Source organism: Manis javanica, chromosome 10 (assembly GCF_040802235.1).
Source record: "Manis javanica isolate MJ-LG chromosome 10, MJ_LKY, whole genome shotgun sequence".
NCBI lineage: Eukaryota > Metazoa > Chordata > Mammalia > Pholidota > Manidae > Manis > Manis javanica.
In genome coordinates this window covers 20,422,574-20,448,751 of record NC_133165.1, presented here as the reverse complement: position 1 = coordinate 20,448,751, position 26,178 = coordinate 20,422,574, and the positions used below count along the sequence as shown (strand labels likewise).

Here is a 26,178-nt window from a genome sequence, read left to right as displayed (position 1 = left end):
AAACAATATCCTCATTAAAAAGTGTCCGGGGAATACACAAATATGCCAGTTCATCCACCCAAAGAACTAAAGCAGAAATGAGGGCTCGTAGGTCAAGTAAAAAGATGAGCGATGGGGATGGAGAGCACCCCCGGAACCATGCAGACCCACTGTCAGGAGAAGCCAAACCGGCAGACGCTGCGAGGTAGTCAGAAGGACAGAACCGTTTTCTTGGGGGCAAAGCTATGTGGAGAGAGAAAATGGGGACCGGGGACTGGCGAGCTGCAGAATTAGGCCGGAGCAGGGCCGGGAACTAGAGCGCTCGCCCTTGGTCTGCGTCTCGCGGGTCAGAGCCCTCACCGGGGCGATGGGAGCTGGGATTTCCTTTCCAGTGGGCCCGGGAGCAAAGAGTTGGCGGGACGCATAGTAGGGCAGAGGCGGGAACCCAATGCAGGAGCGGAGGGCTTGGAGGTCGTTGGAGAGGACAGGGCCGTTGCCTGGCAACCCGTCCTGGGCCCGCCTCCCACCGCGTTGCTAGGAGACGGAGAGGCCCGGAGGAGGGCAGCAGAGCGGCCCTACGTGCTGACGCTGATTGTATATGAGCGCGAGCGGCGGGCTCTCGGGTCTCTTTTAGCGCTCTCTGCTCGCGGCACCGCCTCCAGCTCCTTCCTCCCGCCGCCCTGAGTCACAGGCCCCGCCGCTCCGGCCGCCTGGCTCCCCGTGCTAGCCGCCGGTAACGGAGGGAGTCCGGGAGGGAAGGGGAAGCTCTGGCGCCTGGGCCGCCTGCGCGCAGGGTGGGGCCGCAGGGAGGCGAGCCGGGGCGGGGGCCGCGGTCGCCAGGACCTCAGGGGCCCGTGCGAGGCCAGAGCGGAGCCGCCCGCGGGCGCTGTGCCGCTTCCTGCGGAGGCCCCCGGGCCGGCGGGCGCTCTCCGGGAGCGGCTGAGGTCGGCGCGGCCTGGTGTGCGCCCGGCCGCCGGCCCCACCAGCTCCTGAGCGCGGCGGCAGCTAGGCCAAGGGGACGCCCGGGCCCTGAGGCGCCATTGGCAGCCCCGCCAGGGAGCGAGGGGACCCGGCGTGCGACCGGCCGCGAGTGCGTAGCCCGCCGCCTGGCCGACCACCCTGTTTCCCCAACAGGATTCCCTGAAGAAGGCCGCGGGGGCTGCGAATTCCGGTGGGAGGGAGAGGATGCGCAGGGGGCGGGCGGGCCGCGAGGCCCCGGGGCTCTCCGCCCACTGGAGGCGGTGGCAGCGCCGGTAGGGGAGCCCTGCGGTTGCCCCGACACGTGGCCGCCGCCTGGGCCGCATCGGACACCCTGTTGGCGCTGTGCGTTCTTGGCCGAAAGTTGGAGAGATGGTGGATGTAAAAAATGAATAGCTAGCCCAGCCCGTGGGCTTCACACTCTTCCCTGTTTCTCTTTGGTCTTAATGTTTGAATTGGTACCGGACGACAGTATGAACGTTACGTGACGGATGACGAAGCAGGGCCTCCACTGGAGTTCTTAGCTGTTAACGCGTGTAATGCTCTGCTGTTAGCTGTTCTTAACAAAATGTTTCTGTGTGTACCTCAGCTACAGTTAGAATATGGGTGGGTGTATTGACCAGGGTTTTTTATTTGGGGGAGAATTGAGGCTAATCCAGTCTCCTAGACCGTTCTAAGATGGAAGTAAAGGATTTGGCCAGCAGTGTCTTTAACAGTGCTTAGGACTGCTATTGCTTTCTTGCAAATGGGTTCCTTTATTGAAGTTCCCAGAATGATACTGAACTAGCTAGCAAGATGAGTTGGGGGTAAGGTGGAATGAAGCGTTGATGTAAATTTAGGCTAATTTGTAGCCTGCTGCCTCGGCAATGCCCTTCTCCCTCAGAAAAGGAGACGGTGAAGGGAGCACGGAATGGAGCCCTATCTGTGAGGGCTAGGCTTTCAGAGTACAAAATGAATGATCCGGGCTTCGGATGTCCTCAAGGAGCCCCTATTTTAGACTAGCATCATCTAATCTGAACAGTTCTGTAATGACTGCACTTTAAATATAGCACTTAAACTGCTTGCTTGGTTTCAGGATACCTGTAAAATGAAATATGCCGTTTTTGAAAATAGGTACCATCAAATACATTTTCAAATTAGTGTTTAGGTGCTGTTTTCTTGTTATAAGAATACTCTCCTTTTTACTTAGGGAGTAATACACATTACCTTTGAATTAGATATAGGAAACAGAACAAATAACTTAATGGGAGGTAATGAGGTTTTCAGGGATCTTCTGGGACTACAAGTCACATGCTTGTTCTCAGTTGACCAAGTTCAAATTAATGGCCCAGTTCTGAAATGTGTGATTCACTTATAAGAAGACTGAACCTTTGGAGGATAGATGGAACTAAGCATTGGGAGCAAAACAGGCAGGTTGGTTGTCTAAATGAGAAATGTTGAGTTGTGTGGAGTGATACCAAGAAAAAGTGGGGATGGGGGGTGGGGTACAGTATTTGTAACATTGTTTACATGAAGAAGCCTCTTACAGTGGTGATCCTAAGTCCCCATGTTAAGTCCTACTTGTCCGAAGTTGTTCAGAGTGAGTTCTTGCTGGGCGGAGTAGGGGTTAGAAGCTGAGCGTTGCTGGCTCTGGCCCATGCTGGTAAGTTGTGCAGTATAGTGATCGCGGGCCAGGTGATCACATTCCTGTGCTTGCTGTGGAAGGTGACTGTGTTGTTACCAGTTCTGCCTTTAACCATTGTGGTTTGATACATTTTTACTTGTTCAAAAGTTCAGAGCTTTGTAATTTGACTTATTTTCTAAATTTTCTAATGTAAAGAGAGTCGTAGGATAAGTGATAACAGCACTTAACTGGGTGATTAGTCAGGCAGTGTTTTAAATTATTCAGTCATTTAACACTCCTAGAGGTAGCTCATATTAACATTTTCATGAAGAAACTGAGGTGTAAAGCAGTCAGAGAACTTATCCAAAGTTAAGGAACTGAACAGTGATGATTTATGGTGAGGATTTTGAATTGTTTTTTAAAGGGAGTTTCTTTGATTTGAACTGTTAAGCTTTTATCTATCAGCTTTGAATTTAAAAACACTGTTGCCTGAGTTGCATTGTGTTCCCAAGAAAAAGATCGAAAACCTAATTTAAGGTCGTGAGGTTTTCCAACATGGAATTTGTTTACATACATTGCGGTATGACTACCCACCCCCCCACCCCCTGCCATGTAAGTCGTTTTTGTTTATGCTAGGTGAATTGTCACCAAATACCATAACTCAGGCATGTTTTTATGCTGTTGGATCAGATGATAGTCTCGGTAATGAGATCCCTTGGACAGAGATACATAGTGCTATGAGATAGAAAATTTTGCTTGGGACTCTAATATGAAAGTCAGTTCTAAGTTGGCTATTGATATCACAAGTGAAAAAGTGAGCTAAGGAATATGATAACTGTGAGGTTGTGTTGAAGCCAAATAAAGCCCCTGAACTACTGAAAATATTACTAATAGAACAAAAATGTCTGAAATACAGATTCACTTGAAGTGCGTTTGGAAGGAGCTGTGAGGTGTCAGGTAAAGGGAAATCTTAATGTCCTTGGGTTATTATTGCTAGTTACTTTGAACTCTTGCTTTAAAACATTTGTAGTTTTTAAATGTTTGGCTGTTTCACCATGACGTAGTAATTTTCTGGAAAGGAACAATAACTAGATGTTACTGTGTAATCTAGCAGGATAGGCTGATGCAGAAGTCACCTTAGCGTTTGGGATAGTGGAGTGGAATGGGCATGGTTTTGGAAGTCAGATTTTAATTAACTGGTTTATTCACTTACCTCCTCTGTTGCTGAGTCAGTAGCTTAACATTCTATTTGTAAATACGAAGGAAATCTATTATAATAGTCTTTTACAAAGTTGGCTCTGCAAATGGTAGCTTTCTCATTGAAAGTGGGGAGCACTTAGAATCTGCAGTGTAAGAAGCTCCTTGATAACCCATGTCGACTTCCTGCTTTTATAAGATTACAGGATAATTTCTTATGGTCTGTTTCTGTCATTTATTTCTTTCCCTCCTTTTCTCCAGTGGAAGATTTTCTTTGTGTTCAAGTTCTCAGGTTAAGATTTGCCTTCCGTCATGTTATTATGAACCATGTCTTTCAATTGAGATACATAGGTTACATATATTCGGTAGTGAATTGAAATGAACCTTCATTTGTAAAGTGACTTTTTTATCTATGGTAATGCTTTTCTTAAAGTTTATTTTCCTTGACATTAGTACAGTGACCAACTTTTCGGTTAGGATTCGTTTTACTTTGAAACTATATGCTTATGTTGCAGATGTATTTCTTATAAAAGGGATGTATATTGGATTTTCGTTAAATCCAGTCTGTGACAATTTAATGGGAGCCTTTAATCGATTTTATGTTGAATTTAAATACTCTGATGTTTAGGTTTAGATCTGATCTGTTTGTGCTATTTGTCCAAACTATTTTTTTTGGGGGTTGAGAGATACATATATATAAATTGTTTTTCGTCTACTTTGGAAGTTACATGTTTCTAATCTTTTGAGAGTTAACGAAAAATTACAATATGCATGTTTAAGAACGCTAGAATACTTTAATCCATGTGTTCCCCCACTACCCGAACCACTGACTTTAATTTTTTTAACACACTACACATTGTGATACTGTTTCTTAAAAAATACTTATTTAGGTCTGTGCAGATACCCTCTTTGGCCTTCATTTCTTCTTGCATTTTAGACCTTTCATTTGGGACACTTAACTTCTACCTGGAGAATATACTTATAGAATTTATTAGTGAGAGTGCTGAAGCTATTTTTGCCTGAAAGTATGTTTCACCTTCACTCTTAAAAAAGGATGTTTTGGTTGGTTGTAACGTTTTAAGATCGTTACTTATTTCCAGCACATTGTGGATTTTGGTGTCTTTTTAAGGAACAGTAGCTGTCAGTCTTCTGTGCCTTTAAAGTTAATCTGAGTCTTTTCTCTGTCCTTTTGAGGTGACTTGTCTTTAATACTTTGCCTTTTCACTGATATATTGAAGTGTGGGTTTCTTTATCCTGGCTTGGGATATTTATTTGTAAGGCTATCTTTCATCAGTTCCAGAAAGTTCTTAGCTATTAATTTCTAAAAATATTTTGCCCATTCTCTCCCCTACTAGAACTTGTATTAAATCTTTGTTAGACTTGATTGCAAAATGTCTTTTGACTCAGCATGTCCTTTTACTCTCTGCGATGTTGCTGGAGATTTCCTCTCAGCTTGCTTCCAGCTTGCTTAATTCTTTCTCCAACTGTGTTTAGTCTACTGTCAGACCTGCCCATTTAGTTTAATTTTCATTATTTCTGTTTCTAGAAGTCCCATTTCTCTACCAGATGTGCTGTGTCACCTTTAATAGATGCTGTGTCTTGTAGGTACTGCTGTAGGCACAGTTTTCAAATGTAGTGAGTATGGGTACCTGTTGTCTTTACAGTTAGAATATGTTTGTAGTTTTTTTGACAGTAGTAGGACAGGTGTCTGTCATATTTTTTTGTTGCTCCTGTTGCTCTTGAAAATTACTCGTATGGATGATTTTGAGGCCCTATGATGAAGGTGCCTTTCATGGAACACAGTCCGGCAGAGACCACTTTAAGCTCATCGCTTGGGGTTTTGGTGGCAACACTAATGAGGTGAATTTGGGCTTTTGTCCAGAACTGGTTTATGATCCCTGAGAATATAGCACTTTGGGGATCCTCCTTTATTTGGACGGTTGCTATAAAAATTTCCTGCCTTGGATGGGTCCAGGGCTTTTGATATCACCCCACAGTAGTTAAAACCAGAGTTCAAGTGTGAGATTGGCAGTTGCCTTCAGTGGCTGCTTCTGCTTATCCTTTTGCTTCCTGTTGAGTTTTCAGTTTGGGGTTAGTAATTGCTTATTATTTGATTAGCATTTTCCATGCTGTTTTGCAATTTCAAGTACTTTTCGTTTGTAGAGTTGGTTAGCATAATCTAGCTTGTCATTACCATTCATTTTATTTGATGTTGAATACAGTAAAAAGTAAATAAATGTAGATAATTAACCTAAATCTGTGTTTGTCAGTGTAATCTGATTATCTGAGAACCACCTGCCTCCGAAACTACTTTCTTTTGTTCACAGTGTGGATTTTTGGGTCCCCTCACTCACAGCAACTGTTGATTTAAAAATTGGGTGTAGGAATCTTTTTCTCACTTTAAACAATTTTATTTGTAATTTTAGATTGACAGGAAAGTTGTAAAGAAAGTTTAGAGAGTTCCCATCTGCCCCTTGCCCACTTTCCCCTTATGTTAACATCTTAAATTACCATGATGCATTTACTGGTCAGCCTGTACATTTATCAAAACTAAAAGAATCTGATTTTAACTATCAACTTACTTATTTTGCAGAAACCCTGACCTTGTGCCAAGAATAATTCAAATTGGACAGAATGTAAAACTAGCTTATGTTGAATGAGTGTTTACTAGAATATAAACATGAGTTTACTTCTTAATAATAATAATTCAATAAAGGAACAATTTTTTCCTACTTTATATAGATTAAAAATAAGGCCAGGAGTTGTTTGCCTGAGCTAGATTTCCATGAAGCTGGTGTCAACCCAAATGATTTGACTATATAAACATACTTTAAAAAACAAAAGTGTGTACAACCAAGAAATGTAATTTAGCTAGAGTGGTAGATTGGAGAAGGCATCTCTGAAGAAGTAAATGCCACCCTGTTCTGTCTTGAATACTCTTTAATAGAATCAAAAGAATTTCATTTTAAGAGTTTTAATTCTAACTGTAACCCCACATAGTGGACACAGGATAGCAGTATAGCCATTCTGTGAATATACTAAAGTTTATAAAAATTTGAATTTAGAAGTTTTTTGGGAAAGGGGAGGTTATATATTTTTGATAATTGCTGGATTTACTAGACACTGAATGTACACGTTCAACCCAGCAAATTCCAAAATGTTATTAAAATGTATCAGTGTATGGGAAAAACCAAATAACGTAGAACGAAACATAATTTCTCATTTTTTCCCAATCTTTTCTTCTAGGGAATCTACTGTTAGGTTTCTGGTGTTATCTTTATAGAAGGTATTTTATTCATAAGAAAGTATGTACATATATGAGTATGCATATCCTTTTGTGTTACATATATATGTATAGGTATATTTTTCCCAATTCAGGTGGGATTTTGCCGTATGTCTTACACCTCTGCTTTGGTGCTCTTTACATATCAACTCAGATCTGCTTCATTTTGACACAACATTTTGTTCTGTTCATATTCCATGCTAATAGTGGGTTTATTTTAATGAGATAAGTAATTATTGCTGCCATATGTACAAGCTTTTTGTACTACCCTGAAGAATACAGTGCAGTGATTGGCAAAAGCAGATATAAACCCTATAATCATGACTTCTGTGAACCTGGTCAGTTGGGGGTTTCAGACCTTAGTCAAATAATCACATTATATTTATACAAACAAGGCATCTTATGATGGAAAGAAAGAGAACTTTATAGGGGTGTGTACAGCCAAGAAATCTTATTAATCAGAATGTACAAATTGGAGAAGGCTTCTCTGAAGAAGTAAAACAATCTGAGAGTCAAAGGATATGTTAACTGGAGTATTGGAAAAACCTGGCTGACCATGAAAAGCATAGTGCTTTAGGTTCTTGGTATAATACTTTCTCATGGTAGATTCTCATAAATGAATAAGGTGAGATGGACATATTTAGGGCTTTTGATATTCCTGTGGCCAATTTACTCTCCAGAAAAGATAACAGTTTATAGGAAACTAGCCATATGTGGAGTGTATATTTATCAAAAATTTTTCCTAGAATCCTACTTGCGTATCTTTGACTAAGATTCAGTGCTTAATTTTGAATTAGTATTTCTTTGTAATTGTTTGCTAAATACTTTGTTAATGCTGGCTAATGCCCAGCATTCCAAAGAAATTTATCAGTGCTATTACAAATTATTTAAAGCAAGTAAGAAATAGTTAAATAGAGTAAGATACATTAGGAAGAAATATTTCCTTTATAATTTGTCCAGAGGATGGATGTTGGGTCAGTAATAATACTCCCTGTATTAGCACTTGGCTGCTATCAGTAATTTCTTAACTCTTTAGGTAATAAACATATAAAATATGTTGGTATGAGGAATCACATCTTATAGCATTTTGTAAGTTAAATACTTAAGGTTTTAATTTTTAAGATACAAAAACTTGATTTAATGTGGAATTCTAAGCTTGATTTAGATTTTTTTTTGAAGGAAATCTATGCACTGCCTAAGTGTTCTGTCATTTTTTTGCCTGAATACCGCATATTTTACCTTAAGTTTTTTTCTAAAAGCAGTATTTTCCAAGTTAATACTAAACTGTAGTAAGAATGCAGGATATGCTCTGATGAGTTTGAATGGTATTCTAATCTGATAATCAAGAACTTTGTGGACAGTGCCAGCATATCCAGGGTAGGTGGTTATCAGTGATGTGACATGAAGTACATTTGAGGAGATGTGGAAGGTTTGATCTGGGTTGGGACCCAGAGCTTTGTAACTGTCATTAGATAGTTAAAGAATTGACAATTGATAGGATTATTAAACTTTTTAAAAAAGTTCTTCAGAGTGCATGAGAACAATAGGTTGTCAGATTTTGACCTTAACATGAATTTGATAAAAATTAATATTGCTAGAAATGAGGCAGTTTTGTTTTATGAGGTACTGAGGAACCTCTAAAAATTCAAGCAAAAATTCACCACTCATGGTTGTTAAAGAAATTTGAACAAAGGACCTATTCTGTAATTACTTCTTGGATTCTTTTTTGTGATTCTAGCATATATCAGACTCTTTACCAGCAATGCTATTATAAAAATCCTTACTGCATGATAGATTCTAAAAGCTTTGTAGTAACTTGATTGTTTGAAGGATTGTCCTTGGAAAAAATTATTTTGGAGACTAGTAAGACAGTCTGTATGTTCCACGATTTTTCTTCTTAACACTGAAGCTTTTTTAATGGGAGTATACATTTCCTCTTGGGATAAGCTTTGGCTTCAAATGTTTTTGTTGGTTTTAAGTAAATCATATGCTTTTTTTTTTTAACATTGACATTTCTCTCCGTAGATATTTGGAGTTCTTACAGCATGGCAGACATTGACAAGTAAGTGGCAGATAGTTGGTTCTTTTTTCAGAGATTTGGCCTCACTTTGTACTGTGATGTAGTCAGCACTATTAATAATGTATTAAGAGAATGTATGATGGTGATTAATGCTTGGTACCTACTGTTAAGAAAGTTGGATACCATGTATCCAAGATAAAATATATTTAATCACTCATAAATACAGTATATCATTTACCAGTGTTTATTCTTTGGGAAGTGTGTGAACACAGTAATGAACTGTAAATATTTGCAGAATCAATTTTCACCATACACATGTACTTCCCAAAGATTTTACCACTTACATTGTATTGTATATATAAGATAAAATGTATAAAATACTTATGTAGAGTTTAAAGGATATTTTTTGCAAGTTTTAACAAGTGGAAAATTACCATTGCAAATCCTTTGTTCCCTTTCTGCATTGCATCCTCCACCTTTCCTCTCCAGGGGCATAAGCACAGTCTTGGCTTTTGTCTAATTCATTTCTTTGTTTTTCTTTAGTTTTACCACCTACAAATTCTAATCAGTGTTTAATTTTGAAAGTCTGAATAGCAGTTCAAACTTAGCAGTGTAAAGCAAAAAAAAGCAGTATTACCACTATTAGTTGAAGTCTCCAAGGTAGGGAATAAAAGAGACTATCTGGGTTGTAGTTTTCCCGAGGCTTTGCAAAGACTGGAGAAGGTGTTGGGCAAGGTTTTGTATCCTGGAAACATATGTTAATGAAGTTGGCATCTGGCAAGGTTCCAGTATAGGTGGATGTCTTGAAATACGATCAGGAAGAATGGGATATGCTGCACTATTCGTTGCTTGTGGTTTCACACTAGCTGGCCAGTGTAGAGGAGTAGGTTAAGATGGAACTCTCGGGGATGGCAGGAGTAGGATAGGCCTCTCCACAGCTGTTTGCAGGCAGCAGAGCATTGAAGGTGGGAGGGCAGGCAACTTGAGCACAAGGCCAACCATTCAAGTACATAGAGGAATATGGCCAGTCCTCCCATGCCTGCTGTCTTCAGCACAAAAAGGCAGACAGTGGCAGCAGGCGTTTGAGTGAAATGGCTCTCTTGAGTCAGTGTCGCCCGGATCACATGGCTGCAGTCTGGACTGGTTAGCCTCGGGTAGACAGCTCTCATTGTGGATCTGTTCTTCCTTCCTGGGGTCTCATTTTCTTTCTTCTCTTTTGGGTTTGCCGTTTGCTATATTCTGTGTTGTTTTCTTTTTTGGACCTTTAGTACTTACTTGGAAGAGTTCAAGGCAAGTTACTTTGACATACGGCATGTATGGTATAACTGAAAATGACTACTCTACTTTTACGCTTGATAAGTTTGGGTGTAGAATTCTAATTTGGGAATCATTATTCTTCAGAATTTTGAAGGCATTGCTCCATTGTCACCTTGCTTCTGGTATTGCTGTGTTGAAATCCAGTCATAATTCTTGATCATTTGTATGTGACACTTTAAAAAACACATTTATTACTGGAAGCTATTTTGGCTTCAGAGTTCTGAGATTTTCATATTGTTATGTCTTTTTATTATTACTGTTACTTAATCTCATGTGTTAGGCATTCAGTCTGCACCCTTTCAGTCTGGCAATTCTTTGGCTTTCCCTTCAGGGAATATTCTTGGTTTGTGGATTGTCTTTTCTCTTTCTAGAGCTCCCATTGTGTTGTATGTTGGACTGGTTCTTCTAATTAACTTTTTGTCCTATTTTCTCTGTCTTTGCCTCATTGCTTTCTTTCTGGGCAAAGCTGAAGAGACTTTTAACTCACGTATTGAGTTTCTAAATTTCTGTTTCAGTTTTCAGGAGCGCCCTTGTTTTCTGTTCCTGTTTTTATATCATCTTCTTCCTTCACTGATGGCAATGTCTTTTCTCTGAATGTTTCCTTCCCCTGTATAAATCTGTTTGCTCTTAAAGTTCTTCCTTCCCCTATTTGTTCTGGTCTTGGTATAAGAGTTTTTCCTTAGCTAGGAGGTGACAGTAGTACTTGTTTGTTTGTTTGTTTAGATTGGGGTGAGTGGGAGTGCACAGCCGAGGGATGCTTAAAGAAAAGCTGGTGGAAGATTCACATGTCGGGAGGCTTAATGTCTGGGCATCAGGGTGGACGCCTGTTGTGAGAATGCCATTGTCAAAATGGTGTTTTTTCTGTGCTGGTCAGATACCCTAGTGAAGAGTGTCTGGGTAAATAAAGATTGGCTTCCAGTGTTCTGGGACCCAAATTGGGAGAAGGATGGCTAGAGAGGGGTTTCTACATTGAACATTGTACTGTGTAGTCCTATATGTTAGATATTCTAGATCTGTATCTTAGATGACCTGTAGCTCAGATATCTTAGCTACTCTAGACTACTTAGTTAACTCTGTGGCCCTCTAGTCTGTGCTACCAGTTAAATCCCTCCAGAGAAGAAACTGCCCTAGTGAGAGAGAGGATCTAAGGGTTTAAATGCTTATTAGATTTTGCTTAGTCCTCCTTGTTTCAGCCACTTTGATCCCCTGCTGTAGTTCCAGAAGTGTCTTTTTTAAGGTTTGCTTGGGCTAGTTCTTAACTTTCCCCACTGCTTTTAGATTTAGATGACATTATTGTAATAGAGTTTTTAAACAAACAGTGAAAGACGAGGAAACAAGAGCCGCAACTTCACTGAGAACTAAAATCTTTTCTCTGGATTTTTCCTTCCCCTGTATAAATCTGTTTGCTCTTAAAGTTTTTCCTTCCCCTTTTTGTTCTGGTCTCATTGTAAGAGTTTTTCCTTAGCTAGGAGGTGACAGTAGTACTTGGTTGTCTGTTAAGATTGGGGTGGGTGTGAGTGCACAGCTGAGGGATGCTTAAAGAAAAGCTTTAGATTTTAGTTCTCAGTGAAGTTGCTGCTCTTGTTTCCTCCTCTTTCACTGTTTGTTTAAAAACTCTATTACCATAATGTCAGTGGGGGTTTAGAAAAATTAAGAACCAGATGAATATGTGCCATCTACTGTCTTCATCTTGGAACCCTCATTTTGTTGTAAACTTAGACTAAGTTGATTGTGACAGCTTGATCCTCTCCATACCCCCACCTTATTTAATTTTGGATGCCTGTGAGCCCTTTAAGGGTGGTAGGAAGAGGAGATTCTTTAAAGCAGGAGTCATCTAACTTGCTTTGTAAAGGACTTAGTCCTAAATATTTTAGGGTATTTGGGCCATATGGTCTCTGTTACAGTTACTCAACTCTGCTGTTGTAGTTGAAAGCAGCCACAGACAACACAAATGCATTAATGTGGCTGTGTTCCAGTAAAGTTTTATTTATAAAAGTAGTAGTGGGCTGGACTTGGCCATGTGGCCTACTTCATGGATCCCTGTTTAAAAACCTTTAGATTTAGATGTTCAATAAATGATTGAATCAAATGAACTGGAGCAATAGCTGTTCTGTGTTATCAAGTGCTGTTTCTAGCTATGAAAGCAACTAAATATCTAAATCAAGTATTAAACAGGTAATACAAGGGATTTTTGATTCCCTATGTATTGACTTAGATATCCTTATTCCCCATTTTAAGCTGGTTATAATATGTTCAAAAGCTATGTTATTAAGATGAAATGGGGAAAATGTTATGTTACTACTTCTTACCTTACCTTCTTTTTCACTAGAACCATCCTTCTGATTTCACTTAAGCATGAAGTAGACTCAGGTCTATTCCTGAACTTTCACTATTCTTCTCCATTTCTTTACTTCAGTAAAGAAAAAGGAGGAAAGTCCAAAGATAGTATAGGCTGCAAGGTCGTTCCATAACCATCAGGGATCCACGATCTTTGTTTTTCCTACCTTATTCATCCTTAGTTGTTGACTTTCATTCTCTAGGATGCCTCATGGTCCAACATGGCTACTGGAGCTCTAGCCATCACATCCTAATCTAGGGAGGGAGCAAGATCAAAATGGCCTCCAATCTGTCTACCATCCTGTGAAAGGAGGCTTATTCAGAGTTCTACAAGACTTACTGCTTTTTATCTCAATGCCAAAGCATAGTCACATAGCCACATCTAGCTAAAAGGTAGGCGGGAAATGTAGACTATTTAGCTTGGTGTATTGCTAGCTCATAGAAAATCAGGGTGCTCAGAAGAGCAAAATCAGTAGATATTGGGTAGAAAGCATACTTTGTGACATCACATTCTCTGAAACAAAACCTATCATACCCCATTTTTAAATCTTCACGTATAAACTTAACATTTTACCATATGCTTTTAAGTGAAATTTCAAATGCCTCCAATTTGTACTTGTTTATATATGAAGTTAGAGAACTGAATTACCTTTTGAATTTCCTATATCATATTTTCAAAAGAGGCATATTAACTATTAACCTAGATAATGAAGTTTTTCCTTTATATATATATTTGCAATTGGTTCATTTGAATCTTGGTGTGATACTGTGATATTATAGCAAAGAACAGTCTGAACTTGACCAAGATTTGGATGATGTTGAAGAAGTAGAAGAAGAAGAAACTGGTGAAGAAACAAAAATCAAAGGTATTATTTTCAATTATTTCAGGAGCCAGTGTTTCCTGGCACATGTCTTTTGGAGGGAGTAGTGAAGGTGGCCTTGTGCACATTCTCTGCTGGCCCATACCTCAGTTCAGTAATGGTTTGTGTTGTGGGGGAGTAGGGTGGGAGAGGGAGGGGAAGGAGTTGGTAGTTGGAGGGCGAGGGAGTGGCCATAAGGGAGAAGGTGCAGTATGGTGGCGTTGCAAGTCACTACACTCTGCCACTGGACTGAGGCATCAGGGAGAGCTGTGACCAGGCCACTGCCCCAGAGTTTTGTCTGCATTTAGAAGTGCTGCAGGTGGGAGTGGGAGCTGTTTTGCTGGTACTTCTCAACGAACAATGCTGGCTTAGAGTTATTTGTGAATGTTTAGTATTTAATATGTGGAAAATATGTGGTGTGTATGTATTTTTTACCAAACAACAAAAAAAGAGACCTTTATTAAATGTGGTCAGTCATTCAAGGTTTTCTTTAGCAAATAATTTTAAAAGGGCAGCGAGAATCGGAATGCTTTAGGTGCACCCTGTGGACATGGGTCAAAGATATTCAGGTTTTACGTGACTCAGGTTTTAAGACGACTGAATTTTAGCTTCAGCTTCATCCTGCTGCATTTTTTTAAAAGGTAGAGGACTGTATCCTCCGTGGCCAGTATTGCTATTTCTAAAGGCTTGTTGGCTGTCACACCTTATACATCATCCAATAATGAGATGAGTATCAGAAGTAAGTTGACCTTACATATACACAATGGAGTATTATTCAGCCATAAGAAGAAAACAAATCCTATCATTTGCAACAGCATAGATGGAGCTTGAGGGTATTATTCTAAGTGAAATAAGCCAGGCAGAGAAAGACAAGTATCAAATGATTTCACTCATCTGTGGAGTATAACAACAAAGAAAAAAACTGAAGGAACAAAACAGCAGCAGACTCACAGAACTGAAGAATGGACTAACAGTTACCAAAGGGAAAGGGACTGGGGAGGATGGGTGGGAAGGGAGGGATAAGGGGGAAAATGGGGCTTTACAATTAACACACATAATGTAGGGGGTTAGGGACATGGGGAAGGCAGTATATACAGAGAAGACAAGTAATGATTCTATAGCATCTTACTATGCTGATGGACAGTGACTGTAATGGGGTATGTAGGGGGGGGACTTGATAATAGGGGGAGTCTAGTAACCATAATGTTCAAGTAATTGTGCATTAGCGATATAAAAATTAAAAAAAGAATATAAAAAAAGTAAGTTTACCTTTAAAAACATAATTAGGACAATTAATGGTGATTTTTGTACTGTCTGTATTGATGAAGATCAGAAAGCGAAGTAATTTGTTTTAAATAAATCTAGTTTATCTTTGGATTGAGTATAGTTTTTTTTAGTTGCCATTAATCATACTGTTTGGCTTTAGTTACAGCCTTTGACCGTCAGAGCTGTTAGCTTTCTGTCAGATACACACAGGCACACCATATAAGCAGCAGACATTCAGGCTGCTGCACTATCTGTCTCTGGCTTGAAAAGTCACTGTATTTGCAGTTTTCTGATACGCATTGTCTGCCTTCAAAGATCAAGAAACATAGATAGGCATCTGGATGAAGCATTGAGCTTCCCAAAATACGAGTGGGTAAAATAAAAGATAGCAGGAAGAGAAAGGATATTGTTCAGAGTTCTTGTGGCAATGGCCTTGAGTGATGAACTACATTTAGAGATCATTAAGAATCTGAATGTTCCCTGAATATTCAGTTTTCCTAGAGTGAATTTTCTTTAGCTTGCTGGCCATTGCTATTCATACCAATAATTTATGGACTAGTCAGGAAGACTTCAAGATTGGGTTGTCCTATTAAAATAGTGTAATACATTTTCATAAAATCCCTCTTTGATGCCCTCTTTGTTTTTAAAGCGCGTCAGCTGACTGTTCAGATGATGCAAAATCCTCAGATTCTTGCAGCCCTTCAAGAAAGACTTGATGGTCTGGTAGAAACACCGACAGGATACATTGAAAGGTACAAATTCTTTTCTGTAGTCCTTATTTATATTTCTCTAATCAATATTGCAGGGGTATCTGTTTTTAAGACCATCTCAGATCTATGTACTTAACAGCAGAAAGCTAATGTCTGTTGGTATCTAGAATAGGATTTTCGTGACCTTAAAATTTTGCAAGGTACCACCAATTTAGAGTTGGTCTCTTAAAGTTTATTTGGCTCATTTCCACAGGAAGTATACTAATCTTTACCATTTCTGAGATTTGTTTAGAAGTTGATTAGAAATGCACAGAACTAGAGTGTAGATTATATATATATATTTTTTTGCTTGGCTTTATGATTTTTAAGATCCACTCATGTTGCAGTCTGTATTTATTTCTAGTCTGTAGCTTTCAGCTGCTGAATGTGTCCACACATCCTGCTATGTGTCCACCATGTTTTGTCTTTGATGGATACCTAGATTGCCTCCAAGCTCCATCAATACAAATTCTATTGTAATGGTTATCTTTGTGGCATGTACTGTCAAAGTGTGTAAGGATTTCTTTGGGATATAGTTACCAATGGGATTGTAGTTATGGGTATGCATACCTTAAGTTAGCAGCTTGCTTTCTAGAACAGCTACCCAGAGCATGAAAGTTACTTTCTCCTTCTGCCCTTGTCAACATTTGGCATCAATCAGCTTTATAGTTTTTCGTTTTTACCAATCTTGAGTGATACAGGCTCATTTTTTTTTTTTTTTTGATTTTTAGTGAGTTTTGAGCCTCTTTTCTAAGAGTTTCATGTTTTCATGACTTACATTCAGGTCTTTGATCCATTTGGAGTTTACTTTTGTGTATGGGGTTAGACAGTGATCCAGTTTCATTCTCTTACATGTAGCTGTCCAGTTTTGCCAGCACTATCTGTTGAAGAGACTGTCATTTCCCCATTGTATGTCCATGGCTCCTTTATCAAGTATTAATTGGCCATATATGTTTGGGTTAATGTCTGGAGTCTCTATTCTGTTCCACTGGTCTGTGGCTCTGTTCTTGTGCCAGTACCAAATTGTCTTGATTACTGTGGCTTTGTAGTAGAGCTTGAAGTTGGGGAGCGAGATTCCCCCCCCCCACTTTATTCTTCCTTCTCAGGGTTGGGTTGGCTATTCGGGGTCTTTGATGGTTCCATATGAATTTTTGAACTATTTGTTCCAGTTCATTGAAGAATGCTGTTGGTAATTTGATAGGGATTGCATCGAGTCTGTATATTGCTTTGGGCAGGATAGCCATTTTGACGATATTAATTATTCTTAGCCAGGAGCATGGGATGAGTTTCCATTTGTTAGTGACCTCTTTAATTTCTCTCAAGAGTGTCTTCTAGTTTGAGCCTTTTCTGTTGCTCATTTGTACCTTTTGTCTTTTTTCCTGTTGGTGCTTACTATCTTTTTTGTTTTGCAGGAGTTCTTGTGTATTTTAGGTGTTAATTCCTTAAGGAGTTTTAGATTTCGTAAATAACAATCTGTTGTGTTATTTCTGTTAACTTTATCCATACATAGCATCCTTCATTGAACAGAAGAGACATCCTCAAGTTTTTGTTTAGTATTTCAACCCATGACTGTATTTGAGGTTAAAAAGTCCTTTCTACTTCTTTCTGCATTTCCTGTTGACCAGTTTTACTTGTCACCTTTAAGGTCTTTAATCCCTCCGTAGTCCACTTTTGTATTTGGTATAAATAGGCATCTAGTTCCTTTCTTTTCTATTTTAGTGAGCTAGTTTTTATAGCACTTCATGAAAACAGTTTGTTCTTTCCCCATTTGTAATACCACCTTTATTGCATGTCAGTTTATTGTAAACACCTGTTGAGTGGTCTTAACATTTCCTTGGTGTCCTGTCTGTCTCTGTCTGTCACACTTGCTGTGGCTTTACGGTAGTATGTCTTCAGATCCGGCCTGTGTGGTGCTCTCTTCGTTGCCAGCCCTCCACAGAGCACACTCTTAAGGCTGGCCTGTGTGTAGAGCTTTATCCCACATAATAGTTGACAGTAAGTTCATTGGGGTTCTTTTGAAGAAAAAAACCAAACTGGGATTTCTATAGGAAATAACATTGATTATGTAGATTAACGTGGTAGATAATTACATGTTTTTTAATATTACATTGTCTCATCCATATTCTTGTATTTATTCAGGTTGTACTTTGTCTCCTATGAACAAAATTTTCTTCATAGTCTATTCTTGGTTAATTCCTATATACTCAGTTGTGTCACTGTTGTGAATAGTATCTTTTTTTTATTTTTTATTGTTATTTTCTGATTGACTGTTCTTGATGTAGATAAGGGTGCTATTGATTTTTTTAAAGTTGATGGTTACATCCAGAAACAGTGGTACACTTATTTGTTCTGTTTTTTGTCTCCTATAGGCAAAAGATCTTACCTGCAAGTAAAGCAGTTTTAGCTCTAATCTTACCCATTACGTACACCTCATGGTTTTTTTTTTTCTTTTTTTATAATATATAATATTGCCCAAGACTTTTGGTACTCTTCTGTTGGTACTGTTACACGTTACCCTTTAAAATGGGAATCTTTGTCTTATTTTCAGTCTTAGCCGGGAAAGTATATAAAATCTCCACATTAAATTTGGTTAGTGCCCATTTAAGATTTTTTTTAATGACTTTTTTTCTGTGTCAATTCAGATGATGGTCTTTTGACTTTTTCTTAGAATCTATTAAGTACAATTAAATATTTTTGGAAATACATATTTCAGGTATCAAACTAGCCTTGCATTATTGGAATGAACTTGATCTTGATATATTACTATTACACCATTGAGTTGGCATAGTTGATGTTTTATATAGGGTCCTTAACTGGTGAAGTGGGCTTGCATGTGCATATATATGTGCAGAAGAGAAACTTTGAGGGGATAGTAGTTTTATCCCCTGGTTTTAGAGTCAGGGTTTCAGTTGCCTAATGAAACGATTAGGGCTGCTTTTACTTTCTCCCATTTTTGTGAACAACTTGTATTAAGATAGAAATTAACTGTATATTCAGTTGAAAAACTCTTCAGAAAATCAGCTTTCACCTTTGTGGTTTTGGAACTCTCCTTATTTGGGTTTGCTCTATTCTTTCCAATTTCCTTAATTGAATGCTTAGTTCATTTGATGAAAAAAAATTAATCTGTATCTTTTATGGTCTTAGTATTCCATTTTTGTAGATGTTCTTTGCATATTGAGTGTGCAGATTTACGTACTGGAATTAACAGCTCAAGCTTACTAATTTATTGTTCAGCTTCTCTTTATTTCTGCTTAATCGAACAGTTTCTAGGAGGGACTGTGTTAAAGATCCTCATGTAATTTATGTGTAATTCTGCTAGTTGTGGGTTGATAGATTTTGAAGCTGTATTACTAAGTACATGTTTGTGATGTATATATCTTGTTCTGTTTCCAGTTTACCAGTGTAAAATGTCCTTTGTATATTGTATTTTTTTTTTTCATAAACTCTGTCTGTTATTAAGACAGTTACCCCTAGCTTCATTTTGGTTTTATTTACCTGGCATGTCTTTTTCCATCCTTGTGTCTTACTCTAGTGGGAATGTTTGCTTCTTTATTAGTAATTTCAAATTCTTTACATTTCTTGAAACTGGTATTCTACTTAATTGCTACCATAGTTCCTTATTTTTTAATTTATTGTACTTTTTTTTCCTTTTTTGCTTTCCATTGAACAGTTCAACCTGTCTTCTGCTGGTTTTAAAGTTATTGCATTCTGTTTTTTTGTTAATGGTAAAGTGACATAACCTAATACTGAAGTTTATTCACTTCTGTTGATTCTTTAAATTTACCAATGTCTGTGTTGTTTATACAGTTCTCTAGTCTTTATTTCTTTCAAGGCAACAATAACGTTTACTAATTATTTGACCACCCATACCTTTTACTCAGAAATTATTTTTAATGACTGTAAATGGCTATCTGTGTCATATTTCTAGAGCCTGATACACCTCATGCAATTTTTATTTTGCCTTCATTTCTGAATAGTAGTTTGACTATAATAAAATTATAAGCTCACAGTTCTTAAACACCTTAAAATTCATTTCTTCTTTCATGTGGTGTTTTTTTTTTGAAACCTGATGTCTATCTGATTCCTTTTCCTCGATAGGTTATTTGCCTTTTCATTGAACACCTTTAGAATTTTCTTTTGTCTTTGATATTCATGAATCATATTAACATGTCTAGGGGTTGGAGTAAGGATTTTCACATTGGTTTTAATTCTGAGAAATTTATTCTCATTTCTTCAAATACCCACCTCCCTTCTCTGTTTTTTCAGCTTTTGCTACTTTTGTCATCCATATCTCAAAAGCTTTTCTGTCTGTCCTACTGTCTTTCTGGAGAGCTTGTTCAACATCATGGACTTCTCCTTTAGTTGACTCTGTCATGTTTACCCTATTTGTTGGTTACTTTGGTTACTGCATTTTTCATACTTAACACTTCCACTTGCTTAGATTTCTTAGTCTTGTTTCATATTTTTAATATCTTCCCTCATCTCCTTAAATATGTTTACATTATTTTTTAGTCTAATAATGTTGCTTCAGATGACAAATATATCTTTCATAAAACTTGTATTCCCCTCATGTCTAGTTATTTTGACCTTAGAGCTCAGATACACTGAGTGACATGAGTCACTCCAGTAGTCAGTATGGTGGGAGGAATGAAGATCAGACTCTGGTTTTTGATAGTCCTGTGGAGTTTAAGGGAAAAGGGATGGGGTAGCCTTAGGAGAACTCTAGTCTCCTCAGGCTAAAAAATATGTGGCAATTCCAGGCAGTTATTCTTGTCTGCTTTGAGGGGAGGCAGTTTCCTTTGGTTGTAATGCATTGTGCCTGGATTGGAGGGCTGGCAGAGGGACTGTTGTAAAAGCCTTGAGGCAGTCTAGCTTTCACCGTTCTTCCTGTTACCTTAGAAATGCTAGCACTGGGCTCTGGGAAGGGCCAAGGTGATTGTTGAAAAACAGGTGCAGAGCTTACAGCTTTCTTGGAAAAAACTTGCTCCTGACCTGTCTCCACAGCTACCCTACTCAGACCATCCTCTCCTCTCCCCTCCCCAACTAGCAGCATGCTGTGTACCAGCTAAGGCTTACTCAGAAGTGCTCATGAGGTGTGTGTATGTCTGTGTGCCTGGAATAGTTCTTGGTTCTAAAGTTCCTAGGATTGATTGTTTTGTTTTGTTTGAGATAAAGAGTTGTGGGGAGGCTATCAACCCATGCTATTTCACCACCTTGACAGAATATTTATTTAAGCTTTTTTAAATTATAAGAAATAAAAACTTGTTATCTGTAGGTGTTTGGTTTTTACTCTTGATTATAGTAACTAAAATAGTGGTTAAGTAAAAGAATTATTTGATTTACAACAGTCTGTCTATGGCAGGAAATTCTAACCTGGGGTCTAAATCTGTTGCACATATTCCTTAAAGTTAGGTAAATTTTGAGAGACCATTTTTTGGTTGGTAGAGGGGTTTATAAGTTCAGTCATACTTCACTGAGCTCATAAGTGAGGCACGTATAACCTTTAAAAATCTGTAGTGAGTGGAGTGAAATATGAATTACCTCAGAGGTGTTACTAAGAATAATCCCTATCCTTTCATAATATATTACTCTCATTTAGTATAATTTAAAGTTCCAAATTAAATACAGAGACTAAAAATAGATAGACTATAAAATGATCATTTTTCCTAATACACATTGTGGCTCCCCTCCTTTACCCCTAACCATAACTGATACAGGTGAGATGATACATTTTGAAAAATCAAGGTTATCATTGTTACTCTCCAAGTTAGGTTGTTAGTGCATGACTTTCAACTTTATAAGATAGGCTGCATTTTACACGTCAGGTGCTGGCACTGACAGATCCAGTGCTGGAACTTGCTACAGTGAAAGATAAGGGTTCATGGTGTGATTTATATTTTCTTACCAATTTAGTGTACTGGTTAAATTTCCACTTTTGAAATATTTTGTAGTCAAGAAGTCCTTGTATTAAATAAAGCTCTTGAATTTTAATTACTTTGAATATACCTTTTACTTCAAATAGGAAACCTATCATACACTAACTTTTATGCTTCAGTTTCAATTTTATGGAAGAAGTGTGACGCTTGCTTTACTGTGAGCTGGGTAACTAGTGCTTTTTAACCTTTCAGCTTGCCTAGGGTAGTTAAAAGACGAGTGAATGCTCTCAAAAACCTTCAAGTTAAATGTGCACATATAGAAGCCAAATTCTATGAGGAAGTCCATGATCTTGAAAGGAAGTATGCTGTTCTTTACCAGCCTCTATTTGACAAGGTAATGCTTTCTACTATTGTTTTATTTTTTGAGCAGATAATAAAGTCCTGGAAATGAAAACAAATTTGCAGGTGGTTTAGTTTTTAGGTCTCTGGTGGTTTAGTCTTTAAACCACTGCAAAATGGTAATGTAGAAGGATTTGGGAAAACTATCAATAATAGCAATTCAAATTGTTGTATGCATTAATTAAATTTATTAGAGTCCTTAATGAGAAACAGCTTTTTTTTTTAGCTCAGATGCCAATATTTTTATGCAAGGTTTTTTTCCCCCCCATCATTTCAGCGATTTGAGATCATTAATGCAATTTATGAACCTACAGAAGAAGAATCTGAGTGGAAACCAGATGAGGAGGATGAAATTTCGGTTGGTATCACCTTTAATTTAGAGTGTTTTTATACCTTGGAAATAATTCTATATTGGATAATGAGTACAGATGAGCCACTGTTGCTGGGCAACATCTGTACCCAGGTTCACTTTTTCCTTACATTTTTGTAATATTTAAAGTTAATGGGTTCATGTAAACTTCCTTTGAACTTCATGATGACATGCAAAGGATTGTTCTCATTTTTCAGTGAAGAAATGGAGGCTGCTAAGTGACTTGCCCACCATTAATAAATGACAGAGTTGTGACAAATCCAATGTTCTGTCACGTGACCCTGTTCATCCAGCCTTGCCATTTTAATGTTGGTAAAGGGAATATAATATTTTTTGAGCACCAAGGGGTGAGGTACTGGACTAGGTTTATATTTGTTGGTTTTTCCTGTTTATTGTAAGTCTTTATTTTTACTGAAGTTTTAAATTTTTTACCCTAAAACTGTTAGCCCTACAGCGCACAGTTGTGCTTCTCTTTTGGAGAGGGCAGAGTAGTAGCAATATTTATAGAAGTAGAGTTTGGTGTGGGTAAGAGCAGTGCTGACACAATCTGACTAGGACTTACTTGGCTGAAAGTTATAATTGGCCATCGAGGGCTTGTTGGTTTCTGTATACTGCATGTAAGTTAAGGGATGGGTAAGCTTTTATCAGGAGGGCTGGTCTAATACAGATGTCAGTAATGAATGCTGTCATTTACCAAGGAGGAGCTGAAAGAAAAGGCCAAGATTGAAGATGAGAAAAAGGATGAAGAGAAAGAAGACCCCAAGGGAATTCCTGAATTTTGGTTGACTGTTTTTAAGAATGTCGACCTGCTCAGTGATATGGTTCAGGTAATATTAAAAATATCAATTTACCTCAAAGGATAAGTCTTTGAAATTTAAATGGCTGTGATGACCAGTTTCTTCATTGTGGACCTTGATAGAATAATAGCTTTCTTTTGAACACTTGTTATCTGTAGAAGGAAAATTGCAGCTTTGATTAATATAATCAATAGATTATGATTTATTTTCAAAAATTAGGTAATGAAGTGGTTCCTTTGATAATTGCTCATCATTGACTGGTGCTTTCTCACAGCCCTTTGTTGTTGTTAGATTCCTTGTTAAGGAGGTAGGATAGTTTTAACAGTTTCAGTTATCTTAACTCAAAAGACCTTTTCAGTCTGAAACTATTTCAAGGAAGCTTTGCATTTTAAAGGAATACTACAAAGATGTTTCACTCTCACAGGTGTCAGTTTCTCTGGGGAACTGACACAGCTGTCACTTTTTCTAAGAAACTTTACCTCTCCTAGTAGAAACATCTGAGCCTCTGACCACCTACATTGTAGTATTTTTGTTGCCTTACATATAGTTTGAGTGTTGGAAGTTAATGTGAAGATTTCAAAACAGTAACTCTTGTATTTCTCCTTTAGCAAAGGAGATCAAGCAGAAGGGAAAGCTCTTAGAGTCTATTTAGTGGTGTATTACCTATTTAGTCACTTTTTTTCTACCACTGGCAGAAGAAAGTAGAACTAAATAAACTAGCTTCAGTATAAGATATAATCTGGACAGTAAGTCTTATGGCTAACAATTGTTGTAGAAAATCTCACTATAAAATGTCTCCACTAAGTGTTTATTGTCCAGTAATAGAACACTAATCCTAAAATGCTGTTACTCATTTTTAATATTTTTTTTAATTTGAAGGAACATGATGAACCCATACTGAAGCACTTGAAAGATATTAAAGTGAAGTTCTCAGATGCTGGTCAGCCTATGGTAAAAGAACTTTGAAATATATCCAATTTGTAACATTAGATGTTTATAGGTAGATAAATGGAACTTTGTAAAAAAGGTAATATTGAAGGTTTAGAGATGGAATGAGAAGAAATTGGATGTTGATGATGGTGACTCAGTATTCCTTTTTCTCCCTTTAGACATAAAACTATTTTTGAAATGTAGTCAGCCCTTGATCCTAGATAACATAAAAGAAAATACTGATTGTGTATTAAAAGGCACATGTCTGGGAATTATACAAAACAAGACTGTTAGAGGGCCCTGTCTCCCTGCACTTTCCTATTACAAAAGATAAAGATAGGCCAACAGATTCTCCCCCAACAGAATAGTCAGTATTATGTGAAGTTTGGGCAAAGCTTATAAATATGCTATAGATTCTTCTATTGCATGTAGTAAGGTTGGGCATTTTATCTGTCAAGCTTAGGTTTTGATCTAAGATTTAAATTTCTCTTTGGGGATTGAGGGAAGAGGGCTTGGCAGTTTCTTCAGGTGTGCCTTACCTGTTTGTAAACATGTTACTAAATAGTTGTAAGCTGAATTACATTTTATTCAGTTTATTTTGTGCCTTGTTTTGCTTTTAACGTAATTTGGGATTTATCTGACCCTTTCCCAAAGTAGGAAAAACGTCACTTAGAATTTTTTATTTATGAAAATCACAGATTGTTTTATTTACTAAGGCACTGAAATTGATATAGGAACTTAACTAATTTTTATATTTTTTAAGAGTTTTGTCTTAGAGTTTCACTTTGAACCCAATGAATATTTCACAAATGAAGTGTTGACAAAGACATACAGGATGAGGTCAGAACCAGATGATGCTGATCCCTTTTCTTTTGATGGACCAGAAATTATGGGTTGTACAGGGTGAGTTTAATTCTACTTTAACAGGATGTCAAAGTTGTTTTTGTTGTACTTAATCATTTGTGATACTTGGTATTTACTAGCATATGCTTGATATGTATACATATACACTCATAGTTTATCACCAAACATTTCAATAAAATGTTTTTTGAGAATAGCTTAATTTTTTACCTTGACTTCTTGGCCCATAGTTGTACCGATACTTCTCCAAAGGAAGATTGCACATTTAAATTTATTATATTGTGAGTTTGTGCTCAATGTGAATATTTATTGAAAAAATTTAAATAAAATATTTTTCTTTATACTGCTACAGAAAGCACTTGAACCAGCTTTTCCCTCTAAAAGTTGAAATCTAAATATATTTAATTGGAAAAAATCTCAACTCTCCTAGTAATTGAAAGTAATCTGTTGTGATAGATTTTTTCCCTTTGTTTTGGAAGGTGCCAGATAGATTGGAAAAAAGGAAAGAACGTCACATTGAAAACCATTAAGAAGAAGCAAAAACACAAGGGACGTGGGACAGTTCGTACTGTGACTAAAACAGTTTCCAATGACTCTTTCTTCAATTTTTTTGCCCCTCCTGAAGGTAAATAGTGTTTTGGTTTGGTTATTAAGGGTTGTTTTATTATAGGCTTTGATTAATTTTTTTATTCATTTGAATTTCTTTTCTCAATTTTGCAGTTCCTGAGAGTGGAGATCTGGTAAGTTAAATTTATTTGTTGAACTGTTCACTGTATATAACATTAAAAGACTAGTCCTCAAAAGTGAGGAGTGGGACAGTTGGCTGCTTTAACATTTTGTTCTGAGGCATGCAACGTGAAGACCTTTTTGCATTTGAAATTGTTTCATTCATAATGCTTACAGAAATGCTGGGAGGCTACAGATTTTCATTTTTTTGGAGACTTGGAAATATTGCTTTAAGGGGAATTCAAATTCTCAGTACTATTTGGGTTTCCTCCCTCATTGAAATTAGATTGTACTGAGCCATTTATACTATTTTCTAAACTCTAACCACATTCTGACTACAACTCTTTCTGTATTTGTTATACCAGTGGAAGTATGGTTTCATATTGTAGCCATAGAGCCAAGACCTGTGACTGTGCCTGGCAGATAGCCTGGAATGAGGAACAACCACCTCAGAGAAATCTATGTAGGCAGGGTAGGTTAGGTATGTTTTGAATTTGGTTTTCTGTTGACCACGTTCTTGAAATTAACTGAGGTAGTTTAAATTGTTTGATAAATATGGAATTAGAAATTTTTCATTTTGAATACTTGAGAGTAGTTTTGGCTGAGGCCTAGATACCAAATCTGCAAAAG

At 37.7% G+C, this 26,178-nt stretch overlaps 1 protein-coding gene across 6 annotated transcripts in view; it reads left to right on the top strand.

Moving 5' to 3' along the window:
- The first annotated feature begins 552 nt into the window (after window positions 1–552).
- Window positions 553–26,178, top strand: part of NAP1L1 (nucleosome assembly protein 1 like 1) — a 48,473-nt gene continuing 22,847 nt past the window's right edge. For 4 of the 6 annotated variants that reach the window (XR_012122000.1, XM_037003657.2, XM_037003656.2 and 1 more), the window contains exons 1-11: window positions 554–712; window positions 9,066–9,102; window positions 13,495–13,580; window positions 15,490–15,592; window positions 21,718–21,859; window positions 22,142–22,222; window positions 22,933–23,061; window positions 23,911–23,982; window positions 24,725–24,864; window positions 25,302–25,447; window positions 25,543–25,562. Coding sequence is in view for 5 of the 6 variants with exons in the window: in XM_037003657.2 (XP_036859552.1) it covers window positions 9,086–9,102; window positions 13,495–13,580; window positions 15,490–15,592; window positions 21,718–21,859; window positions 22,142–22,222; window positions 22,933–23,061; window positions 23,911–23,982; window positions 24,725–24,864; window positions 25,302–25,447; window positions 25,543–25,562 (936 nt within the window). In the remaining variant the exon portion in view is untranslated. Of the gene's footprint in view, window positions 713–9,065; window positions 9,103–13,494; window positions 13,581–15,489; window positions 15,593–21,717; window positions 21,860–22,141; window positions 22,223–22,932; window positions 23,062–23,910; window positions 23,983–24,724; window positions 24,865–25,301; window positions 25,448–25,542; window positions 25,563–26,178 lie in introns of all 6 variants that reach the window. The other 2 variants (XM_037003659.2, XM_073214831.1) reach the window with 1 other exon arrangement.